The sequence below is a fragment of the Symphodus melops genome, assembly GCF_947650265.1.
Source record: "Symphodus melops genome assembly, chromosome: 8".
Taxonomy (NCBI): Eukaryota; Metazoa; Chordata; class Actinopteri; order Labriformes; family Labridae; genus Symphodus; species Symphodus melops.
This window is the reverse complement of record NC_136698.1, coordinates 7,407,217-7,419,832: the sequence shown is the minus strand read 5'-3', so window position 1 is coordinate 7,419,832 and position 12,616 is coordinate 7,407,217. Positions and strand designations below refer to the sequence as shown.

At 42.3% G+C, this 12,616-nt stretch overlaps 1 protein-coding gene across 1 annotated transcript in view; it reads right to left on the bottom strand.

Moving 5' to 3' along the window:
- The window catches only part of fcho1 (FCH and mu domain containing endocytic adaptor 1), a 47,314-nt gene that overhangs the window by 2,315 nt on the left and 32,383 nt on the right, over positions 1-12,616 (bottom strand). The window contains exons 12-26 of the mRNA XM_079349780.1: positions 10,455-10,515; positions 8,969-9,162; positions 8,388-8,415; positions 8,181-8,237; positions 7,053-7,104; positions 6,195-6,319; positions 4,712-5,776; positions 4,133-4,239; positions 3,239-3,434; positions 2,748-2,862; positions 2,206-2,361; positions 1,977-2,109; positions 1,244-1,440; positions 839-903; positions 1-168 (exon numbers count right to left, since the gene is read on the bottom strand). Of these exons, the coding sequence (XP_079205906.1) occupies positions 1-168; positions 839-903; positions 1,244-1,440; positions 1,977-2,109; positions 2,206-2,361; positions 2,748-2,862; positions 3,239-3,434; positions 4,133-4,239; positions 4,712-5,776; positions 6,195-6,319; positions 7,053-7,104; positions 8,181-8,237; positions 8,388-8,415; positions 8,969-9,162; positions 10,455-10,515 (2,719 nt within the window). The remainder of the gene's footprint in view (positions 169-838; positions 904-1,243; positions 1,441-1,976; positions 2,110-2,205; positions 2,362-2,747; positions 2,863-3,238; positions 3,435-4,132; positions 4,240-4,711; positions 5,777-6,194; positions 6,320-7,052; positions 7,105-8,180; positions 8,238-8,387; positions 8,416-8,968; positions 9,163-10,454; positions 10,516-12,616) is intronic.

The window sequence follows — 12,616 nt, the reverse complement described above, 5'->3', positions numbered from 1 at the left end:
CTGTGGCAAATCTCTTCTTAACCAGTGACATGCGGTAGCGGCTGCCCACCAGCTCCACATCCATGCCTGACAGAGACGCCCCCGAGCCAACAAACTGAACAGCCAGGCTGGGTGGAGGGCCGCGGGGAACCTCCAGGCACTGCCAGCTGGCACACAGAGTCCCTGAGCCTGTGACACACACACACACACACATACACACACATTAATAAAGCTTTAATGTTTCAAGGTGATGAGAGAAGAGTGATAATAACGAGTTATTAACAGTCGACAGAGCCTCTGTTTCTCTGAGAATATAAATTTGACAAAACAAAACAACGAGAGAGATCAAAACTAACAATCATCAGGAACAGAACTGATCTCTCTTCAAGCTTCACAACTCAGCCAACCTCTCGACTTTCTTTCTTCTCATTAATGTAGTTTGGAAATATTTTTATATTAAATCCTAGAACAATGTGGAGGATAGGAAACTGAAACAGGCTTTTATTTATAAATGTCTTTTCTATCTTCAACTAAAAAATGTTTGATATGTATTATTTTTGTTTAATGATATGAATGTAAAACCAGTGATACACTGTTAGACGTCAAGGTTACACTTGACGTATGAACAGCATTAGTTACTTGTTAATTATAGATCGATATTAGTTCGACACTTTTGTACACTGAAATAAACACGTTGGTTTAAATATATTTCAAACAACACATTCATATTATCTCATCTCATATTATAACAGTTCAGATAACCCTGAACTCAGACGATCATCTGACCTGTCATCCATCAAACAAGCCGTCACCGCTCAGGTAAAAAGAGATAAAAAGGTGAGCAGAGGAGAGTTCTGACCTTTGCTGTGATTGGTCGGGGAGAGGTTCGAGAGTTTCCACAGGAGCCGTCTTTCTTCAGCGTTCCTACAAATACAAAGTCCAACCCACAGTGCCTCAGTGCCCACAGTTTGACCATCACATCAACTTCTTAGAGGACATGATCATTAAATAAGCACTGAATACACGCACACATACATACATACATACATACATACATACATATATATATATACACACACACATATACATAAATATATACACACACAAACATATATACACAATTACATCCATACACATAAAGATAAAGTGAATCGAAAGCTGCACGATTACTAATGTGGTGAGATAAAAGAACTTAATCAGGCTAAGGTAGTGAACAGACACTGCTCAGTCTCCCTTCATAAATCATCGTGCGGTCGTGTCTCACCAGGACGCAGGAGGCTGACACTGCAGGTCGGTGGCCGTGTGGTCTAGCGGTAGCAGCACCTGGACTGCGGTGAGCTGGGTGGAGGGCGCAGTGGCGGGGCAGCAGTGGTAATCCAGGGACACCCGGGTCACTGTGCCGCTGCGCTGACACTCTGCAGACAGCAGGAGGGGAGCCCGACCCGGGTCCTGAGACGACACCTGAGGAGTCCACGGCAGAAACGGTGTCATCGTTGGGTCATGTAAAACTAAATCAACTAGTTAAAGCTGATAAATGAGACTATATGGATCCCAACTTCTAAATATTTTCAGTTATCTGCCCATTTTTTCCTCCCACAGATATACTTTGTCGTTTCAGTGTTCAGCACAGCGAGAATGGAAACAGACTATTTTATCTAAATGAAAACATATGAAGAGACTTTCAGAAAATTAAAACAAGATTTTCCAAAATAAAAAATAAAAAACAAGCTTCAAGAAACCTATGAAGAATACGCTTTCCAATAATAAATAAAAAGGGATGAAGAAGAACTTGGGTAAAAATATTGATTCTGTCAAATCACCAGTTCATCTCTTAGACCATTAAAATAAATCAGCAGTCTTATAAATGTATTAACAAAAGCAACATTTAATGATCTTCGTCCTGAATTGTATTAAACATATTATAAGCATTATACATTTTACAAGGATGATCAAAATTTGAATTAATATCGGTCCATAACAGTCCTGAAGAACCTGACCTGATATTTAAGAAGGCCGACGTTGTAGTACGAGGCCTGAGGGTTAAGTTCAGCCTCCCTCTGCAGGAAGAGCTGCAGGGCCTGCATGTTGAACCAGAAGTCTCTGGTGTCTGGATCACTCTGAGACGGGTCGCTGTAGAGACACAGAGACGGGATGGGAATGATGTGTTCAGTCTTAAAAAAAAAAAAAAGAAAAGAATGAGAGCACAGAACACGGAGGGCTGCTGACCTGTAGAGCAGCTTCTGATTGGGCAGGAAGTGATCGATCTTTGAGATGTTGACCAGTCTGAAGCTGAGCACGGGAACATTGGGGTTTGCTGTGAAAATGCGAGTGATGCCTGCAGGGAAGGACATAGTCAGGTCGCCTGTGATCTTCACAAGACAGCTGGAGAAAGAAGAAAAGACACAAGTTCAGATGAATCCTGGTAACTCTGATTCTGTTCAAAATGTAAGCTGACATTCAAAAAGAGTTTAAACTCTAACTCTTAGCTGCTCATTTAATGCAGACTGTTTACAAATACTCTACATGACTGCACAGAGTTCATTTCAAGACCTTCAAATTGTAATCATGCAATTTGTAAATGAAACGTTCAACCTTTGTGTAAATGTGTTTTTATTGTGACTATGTCATTTACCTCTCTCCCTATCTTTAAAGTGGACATGAGGTTTGACAAACAGAGAACAAAACTAAACAATAAACCAGCGCGGTGCAGCTTCCCATCACAGCAGAGTATGATGCCATGTCTAAAGACAACGTTTCCTCCTTCTCACCGGTTGTGTTGTCCACCTTTGAAGTAGGCGTTAATATACTCCGTTATGGCTGCTGCTACAGGCCACGCCTCCTGTGTGCTGAGAGAGATGGGACTGGGACCTCGGGAGAGGTGCACTGCAGACAACGAGAGAGAAAGAGCTGCCTGTTGATGGTCTGAGTCATGTGGAAATATGTTTGCTTTCTTTTTGCTAAGAATAACGTAAATATAATGACTAAACTCGTAGTACTTCTTAATGAAAAGGGGAAAACGCCAGCAGTGTATAATTTGCCCAGTTCAGGTATCAGAGACAGCTGAGCAGGTTCTGTCTGAAGGTCACACCTGTCTGCACCTTTAAAATGTTCTAATAATATTCAAGAGACCAAACAACAAATTGAAATTAGCCAGGGAGTTCTACGCACTGAGCCAATCAAATTCATGCTGAAGCTTTATATGAGCCATGCAGACGTGACGCGGGGATCAATCCTTTCATCAAACTGTGCTGAGGCTTACACGGCCTTTGTTGATGGTCCTGGGGCTGGAAGGGCAGCGGTGAGACTTGTCCTGGTCTGGCAGGACTTGGAGCTCGGTTCGGACCCCCCCAGTCAGGGTCCCTGGCCTGAGGCCCCCACTCACTGGGGCTGGAGGAGGAGGAGGAGGTGAGGGAGGGGCTGGGCTCCGGCAGTGGGGAGGAGCATAGAGACCGGGACTGAGGCAGGGACAAAAAGTGTCAGTATTTATCAGCTGAAGATCTCCATTCAGATACGACTGGTACCACTTGTTCAGTTCGCCGTACTTTGAGTTCACATTTCAATTCAAACGACAAATATCAGTAGAAATACAGAATCAACTTTATGACAATGTTCTTCTCAACATTCCTCTCACTTCAAAGTGATTGAAACAACAAAGCCTTTTTACTTTGCACACAGTTGCTCTTCACCGAAAACTTTTTGCCTGCAGAAAAATGTGATCAGCATCCCTGTGGCAGGTTTTCCTTCTACTCCTGATGTCCTTCATATCAAAATAAGACAATTATTGGTCTATTAGGACTACTCTTAGGGGATAAAGTGGGACTTATAATAAATAAAGTTGTGGGTTACGAGTCCCCCCCCCCGGTGAACAAAGTGGGACGTCTTATCTGTTGCCTAGATTTTGTACAGTGTAAGAGTTGTTCTCATCCTGTTTGCTTGTACTTGTATCACTCACTCAGCGTGCTGTAAATGCTCTCATCTGACACTTCCCCATTCAAAAGAGCGATATGCTAAGAAGCAAGCTTGTCACAGTTTCCATTTTTTCATCCGATTCAAAACATGTTCATATGGCTTCAGGGGCTCTTCAGACAAAATGTGCTGCAATACAAAGAATGAATTTGATTAGCTGAGCTGTTAACATGTGATCAATACTCACTCTCTCACAGCCGCTCAGTCGGCTCGAGGCCCTTTTGGCTCGAGTCGCTCTCTGAGGAGCAGCTGACACCACTTCAGTCGTGTCCTGTCGGAAGTTGTGCTTGGACCCTTTAAATACGAGAAAACACAAAGTGACTCACAGCTGATTTGAATCACAAAGTTAAAGAGAGACAAACACATTCTGAAATGTATCAAAGACAACCAGACACAAACTAAGACAAGACGCAACACACAAAACCAGCTGGAAGAAAACTCAACTCATATTTTATTTGTACTAGTTTGTGAATTTTGCTTCATGTTAGGGTTAGGGTAAGGGTTAGGGTATCACAGTAAACATCAGAGAGAAGGTCCTCTTTAGAGAAGTATTCATGCACTGATTTCAAGCGTTATTCATTTGTATTACTGTCTGAAAACAAAATCCAACATGAATTATTAAGTCAGAAAAAGGAATAAGGTTTATCTGTTTCCTCTGATGGATTTATTAATAAGACCTTTTGATTTGTCTGCTCAGGGTTTCTATAGCCATGTGCCAACCTCTGTTAAAAACATGAGTTACACTTTAATAGGAATAAACCATTACCTTTGTGGGAGCTAACACTGCACGGGATCTGAGAGTTCAGATCCAGGCAGTCTTGATCTTTGTCTGTGGAGAAGCACAGATCCTCCTGCGGCCCTGAATGCCTCGTGAGAGGAGGGGCATTCCGCCGTGGCTCACTTTCTGATGATCTATGTTTCCTCCTCTCTCCTCCGTCTACTTTTCCTCCTCCCTCCTGGGTTTTGGAGACTCCTTCGCTGAACGGGTTGTGGACTGAGTTCCAGTGCATCAGCTCCTTCTTGGGCTGAGTTGTAGGCAAAGAGCTCGAGTTAGCTTCGAGTCCGAGTCTGTTGCTGTTGTTGTTGACGCCAACAATGCTGCTGCCGCTGCTGGGTGGAAGGATCAAACCAGCTGCTGCAGCCACTGACGACTGGTGTGTCGGGCTGCCAATCATTGTGATCGCAAACGGGTCATCAGATGTAACAGGAGGCGGGAGGCTGCGGTCGCGCTTCCTGTCTCTGTCTTTACGGTGAGAGGAGGATGAAGAGGAGGATGAAGAGGAGGTTGGGAATTTCTTGGCGTCTGGGAGAGTCATGGAGAACGGATCCCCTCGCACCTCTATTCCCCTCCCTTCCTGTGTTTGACGAGGTGGTGGGCGGGACCAAGCGTCAGAGAGATTTATGGTCTCTTGGGTGACAGTTCTGTCAAATGCAGCAAGGAAGGGGTCCTCGGGCGGGATGTGTTTACAGTTCCACACCGATGACTCCATCTCAGGTGGCGGGAGGGACTGGGAGAAAGCAGGGAACCGGCTGGATGAGGGGTCCATGTCTTGGGGGAAACGAGAGGGACGGGAAGGGGCGACGGACCAGACGCTAACAGGGTCTTCCTGTGCGTGAGGACTCCAACCAGGGGAGGGGTCCCGCAAAGCAGAGAGGAAAGGATCGGCAGGACGTCCCAGCGTCTGAGTCTGTTCTTTACTCTGTGTCACGGGAGGCCAAGCGGCCCAACCCACCGGCTCAGGAGATGGCCCCAGGGTTTGATGGGAAGGTGAGTCCAGGCCAGAGTCCTCAACATTCTCTGGAGAGGACGAGTCTGACGAGAAGGCAGCATCTGACATCAAGGACAAACAGAACAGGGTACCAGTTAAAATACACCACTGTGCCAACCTTGATTTCATTCCTGACGTCTTTATGATACGACAGACTTTATTGTCCACTTGAGGAAATTTGTCTTAAACTCAAAGTGTTGCAAACATTCAGTACCATCAGGACATAAAAACCATAGAATCCACATATCAATGTACATGAAGAGAAAATGTCACATAAGAACACCACAACACTCTTGTGAGTGACCAGAAAACAAACCTGATTTAATTAAAAGTTTTTGGGGGGGGGGGGGGGGGGGGGCTGAAAGGATAGTTTAATTAAATCTGGACTAGTCTGACATTTGTTAAAGGAGGGAACACTGTCTCATATTTGGTTGTAAACATAAGTCAAAGAACATATTTAAACGAAACAACAGTTCTTACATTCAGAGGCTCCAAACGCGCTCTGCTCTCTGAGCTGTTCACGACCATCAAAGCTCTTGGACTTGAACGCCGATTCAAGCGGAGGACCGAACAGACTGTCTGAACCCGACACAGTCGAACTCAGCCTGGTGGAGCGCAAGCAGACGAGACAGACAATCAGGGAGCACAGAATGATGATGATGATGATGAAGAGGAGGAGAGGAAATAAGTATGGGCACAGAGTGGGAGGAAGTGAGACAGAAGGGAATTACAGGTTTGTTGGGGCAGAATGGAGATAAAACCATCAAACCACGAACCCTGACAGTTTTTATTTCTAGTTCTTCTGACTTTCGGAAAAGCTAACATTTTATGGGTAGACATTTCTCCTCAAGTATTTTAAACATTTGATCCATAAATTAAAAAAAAAATATATATATATATAGTATCTATCTATCTATCTATCTATCTATCTATCTATCTATCTATCTATCTATCTATCTATCTATCAATCCTCTCTTATGCCATTCATATGTAAATTATTACATCTATTAACGTCTAATATGGCTATTGCAGGGGTGATCTGATTATTTATTTCTTTTACAAATAAGACAAACGCTCTGTGAATTTGTTTAACTTTAATTGAAATGAAGAAAAAGGAAAGAAGATTCAAATACATGAAAAGTAAAGGATGAGCAACAGGGTAGAGTATATAGAGATAGAGATATTGGAGTATTGACAGCATGAAGTCTGTGAGGAGGAAACTTGAAGAGCTTCATATTTCTGAGCAGGCCACTGATGACGCAGTTATGCTTCCAAAAATGTCTCTTTCTGCATCACTCAGAGAAAGACTTAAGAGAAAAAAGGACTGAGCCATCTCACCTGCTGTGATCAGGACTGGAGGAGGACCTGCGTAGGCCCTCCTGATCTCCATCTGTGAAGAAGACGCACACGCGCGCACACACACACACACAATGAGAGACAGTGAGTCACTGCCGTGGATGCTCCCTAATCAGAGCTAATCAGCAGCACGCTGTTCTTTGTCAGAGTGCTGACAGGAGGCTGAGATTGAGCGAGAGAGACCAGCATGAGGGAGAACCCATCAGCCATTAACTTCTCTGTGATAAAAACCAGCAATTAGCCTGGTTCACTCAGCTCCAGTCGCTGCTGCTGTCGCTGTAGAGGAACTGCTTTAATCAGACGCTAATTGTTAATCTGTCCACCTCTGGATTTAAGAGAAAGACTCCGCACTGCTGTGTAGCAGCAGGTTGTAGCCTCCCACTCGTGCCTGACCCACAGGCAGCTAACACACTATATTACTATACAACCTACAGTGGAGCATGAGCAGAGGTCGTGGCTGTGAGTAATGGCTAAGACCAATTTAGCCAAGATTGAGATTTGCTGTCCAGAGTAACAAAGGAGATAAACAGGCTGGAGGGAGACATGCTCTTCACCTGAATCATCATTTCAATCCTGAAAGGAGCTTGTTGGAGAAAAAGTTTTGATCCTTTTTCATACTGACAAAACAGTCATCTAAAACCCTTTTAAAAGGTATGAATCACAAACTGTCTAAAAGTAGCCACTGTAACATCACTTAGCAGTTTGCAGACTCAGGTTTTGAAGCCTTGCATTCGGGACTTATCGGTTGCCAGTTTGATTTTTTTTAGAGCCAGAAGTGACCAATGGTTGGATGAAAAGGTAGAAATCTATTTCTGCATCTTTATCCTGGTTGATGAGTTGTGCTTTTTTACAAAGTTTAAATCATGCTGTATTGAAGAAGAACTACACATATTGATTGTCTTAAACTATTACAAAAATGATTTCAGGCTCTTTGTTTTTTATCTTACTGCGTAGAACTGAACTTCTTTTGCAAACAGTCGTCACCCCCTGCTGGCCATTATAAAGAATGCAGGTTAAAGTAAAGTCAACACCAAATGATAAAAGATTATCTTTAAACAAACAAACCCACAGACAGACCAGCTGAAAGAAGACGACTGTAGTCTGACTCACCCCTGTGGGAGGCTCCCTCACCCTCTTCTGAGCGACCTCCGGCTGTACTCGAGGTTCCTGCAGACACGAAAACAGCTTCAGGCGCCTGCACTTCAACACACAGCTTTCAAAATGCTGTCAGTTTCTTTTGACTGGATTTTCAGCAAATAAACAAGCACACAAAAAAAAACTGGCCCAAAACATTCAGACCCATATGTGTGAACTTACGGGAGAGATGCCGTTTCACCTGTTTGACCTGAGAGTCAAAAGAGGAAGAAAAGATTTGATCAATAGAGTAAATTTATGTCAAGGTAAAACATGATGATTCTTTAACTCTGAGGGATGAGGAGCCAAAAGTCTTCAGTAACTTCAACCAAGTCCAGAAAAATGTGTAAAGGGTGACGGCATTCAGTATTTTTCTTTTCTGTCTCAGTTTCATTGGTCAGAGTGAAGTGAAAAGTGCTAGTTTGGGATTCTTCAGCTACAGTTAACAAACATTGGGAGCCCTTAACAATATTCAATCAGCATGTTTGACTTTTTAAGAATTGACTAAGAATAATCATTCAGGCTCCTCTTCACAGAAAACACACTGGTCTTTGGTCTTTATTTGATTCTTGAAAGTGTTGAGACAACATGCAACAAGAGATGAGAGCTCATTTCTAATCAGAAGTAGTTAAAGTTGTAAATTCAGGAAAAGTTCAGATCTAATTTTGAGACTCCTTCTCCAACCTGTCCCGAGAGGAGTTCAAGGTTTTTGTCCCTTTTGAGTCATCATGAGAAGAGAATGTGACAGAAAACAAAAAGGCAACCTGTTGTCGAACTGCTCTGTTCGGAGGCAGGGTGAGCGCCCCGATGGTGGCTTTCAGCTCTTTCTCCGTGGCAGCAGGGTTGCTGCGACTGCTGCTGGCGACCGGTCTGATCTGGATGTGGAACTTCTTTGGTTCCTCATCATCAAAGTCTGAGTCACTGGAGTAAAAGTTGTTGTCCTTCTCCTCAGAGCAGCGTACACAGAAAGAAGTCGGTCAAGGAGAAAAAGCTAAGAGTCTGAACAAATGAAAAGCCATGATGTGAATTTAACAGACATAAAAGCTTCTCTAGTTTTAACTTCTCATAGTCTTTTTATTTGACATCATCTAAAAGTTGACTCATGCAGACATTTCATTGCATGCTTTTTAACACCTTTTTGTACTATTAATTTTAAAATGCAAGAATATGGGAGATTTATTCGGTGCATTCTGTGAGTTGCAAAGAGCATCGCTCTGAGCGTTACTTTATTCAAAAGATGAGCCAAAAATTAAAGTTTTACAAGAGAAAACTCATCTCCTTCACAAATAACTGAGCTATTATGGAGAAAAAAATGCTGAATGCCTAAACTACAATGAAGTGTCTCTGATTGTCCCCGTTTAACGTTTCTATTTTGAGAAACAGGATGACTCTAATTAAAACTGAAGAAAGGAAGATTGATTCAATGTAAGACTGTTTTAAATGAGGGGAAAAAGAGAATTGCTGACTGCGATGTAACACAGAAAATTGCAAAAAAAAAAAGAAAAAAAAGAGAGAGAGAGAGGCCGGAGAGAGAGCTGGAGGTGAGAGTTTCAGAGCTGCCAAACTATCATTTCCTGTCACAGCATCTTCCTCAATGATAGTCATCTTCCAATTTCTCTGGTTTCAGATGCGCACAGGGTGTGGTCTTGAGTTGTGAAAGGACACATGCAGTTTGAGTGTCCTGAGCATGAAAAATTATATTCCGAGCAGAAGGAGGGACAAAGTGAAGAAGTGTTATCCCAGAGCGGTGAAGACTGTGGGTTACATCTGATAAATAGATCAGGGATACAGAGTCCCAGCGTGGAGGGTTACTGTAGCTTAGCAGCACGATTTATTACAATCTCCTGTCAGTGCAGGAACACATCTTGGCTTAATAAAACGATGGAGAGGTTGTCAGTTATTTGCACAGATAAATAGGATAATGATCTCGAGAACGTTGTGGTTCAGCAGCTGATGAGGCCGTGAATGAAGCAGTTTGTGAAATAAATGAGTTATCTTCACCCTCTCACCTCCGACCTTCTGATCACATCTCATTTCAAAGTCCCTTCAGCACCATGAGGAACCTTTTAAAGAGACTATGCAGCACACTCGTGTGGTCTAATTTGTGTGGAATTCATTTTGCCATAGACTTTATAAAGAATAATGAATTACAGAATGAAAGGTTAAAACTTATTTGAATATGTCATTATGAAGCCAGAACCCCATTTATGGTGTGTTGTGACTGAACATGTCCAAGTAGGAAAAGGATATCATTCTGAGTACTATCAGCTCGGATGACAAATCCTTCATCGTCCACGTCCAGGGGTGAATTCTATATGAATGGGAACACACACACACACACACACACACACACAGACACACACACAGACACAGACACAGACACACACACACACACACAGAGAAAGATAGAGTCAGACACCAGCTGCAACAAATGGCACTTCAGGCACGTATCTCACACACACACACAAGTGCTTCGTCATAGAGTGTAACTCAGACTGCAGCCGACACGCAGAGCTGTGTGAGTGTGTATACAGACGAGTGTAGTAAGTGTGAGTCAGTGTACACAACTGTTGAACATGAAACATCACATTAACATCAAAACAAACAAAGCCGTCTGCTACAGCTACAAGTGTGTTTACATCTTCTTATCAAGCCAGCTACTGAAGTCACATGATCCACCGAAAAAGGGACGTGAGGACGGCCAGACCTACCAAGCAGTTATTTTTAGACTCAGTGCGTACACACACACACACACACACACACACACACACACACACACACACACACACACACACACACACACACACACACACACACACACACACACACACACACACACACACACACACACACACACACACACACACACACACACACACACACACACACACACACACACACACACACACACACACACACACACACACACACGGTATCTGATAGGATCAGATTTCAGTAAACAGATCTACAGGACGTGGGAGTCACTGCAGCAAGTGACAATGTTTACTTCAAAGATCACAAAGAAAAAACATACGACAGAATCTTCCCTTTGACTAATGACTGAATAAAGACATGATCAGACGATAACAGAGTAATCAATACGATCAGGTCATTGATGGGGCAGCTTCATTTTAAGATGTGAAACCTGTAACATCATCTTTTTGTCTACAATTTAAAGGTATGTCTCTGTTCTCTGTTGAGTTGAGTGATGACATCATCCAAATGTTATTGTTATTATTTATTGTTGCCTTTGTTATTGTTATTATTAGATAGTATCTTTAATACTCAACTGTTTCTCTGACATATCTATTTCTGTATTTAAACGTGTGATTGGTATGTTAGGGGGCCATGTTTTCATTTTAATGATCTTTATGAGGAGTACATTTGCATTACTCTAAATATGTTCAGCTTATTTTTCCTTTTACTTCTGGCTATAATGTCAGTTTTTAAACACACACAGAGACACACAGTGTTATTTTATTATTAACTGTCTATATGTCACTGGCTTTGGTCTTGCTTGATTCAGAACCTGACTCCCTGCCTCCTTATTTGAGGATTATTGCTTTAAATTGGAGGTCGATCCATCAGGTTGAAGAGGCTTTGACTGATGACTTTTCTGCTCTGTGACTCTGGATCTGTGTTTATAATGGCACGGCGGGCCTGCCCCATAATTGAATAACAAGGTTTTGGGCTCAGCATTTTGTTACATTATCAAGCAGTTATCACGTTTTGGGTTTTGCTATATTTCTTCTATAAGGTTTCAGGTTCTAACAGGGCCAGGTCACTCTTGCTTAGAGATTTGATTTTGACAAGGTTTTTTTTTTCAATTTCAATTTTAAATTAAAAAAAAAGTGAAAATCAGGCTCTTGGAGGAATAAACAGGGATGAGTGAATGTGTTGGCGCTGTATGTAGTGTACACTAGTCTGTACGTTAGTCTGTTTTCCTGTTTATTTTGTCCTTTTTTTTAAAAAAATAGTGGAAATAAAATTGAGAAAGTGTTTTGCTAATCAAGAAAACATTTAAAAATTTAACAAAAGTGCATTAAAGGCTGCTACAAGATTCTGAATAAAAAGGTTTCAGTAACAATGTGACAATCTGAAGGAGGCAGCTCGTATTAATTAAAGTACAGAGAACCTTAAACTGACTCTGCAGATCAACTCACCTTCACTTTCTGCTCACAGTGAAACCATCTTGTAACTTTACGGTTTTATCACCTTTCAAAGTGTTCCATTTATACGTTTAAGAAGTCATTTTACACCTCTTGTTTATCAAGAAGCAGCTGACAATATAACCATTACAATGTCTAGTGTAGAAGGGGCATTGACTGCGTCAGTGAACGTAAACACTTACGCAACGTGCTCTGAAAAGTGACCTGTGCAAACATCACCAGCATCTGAGAACGTAATGCCCT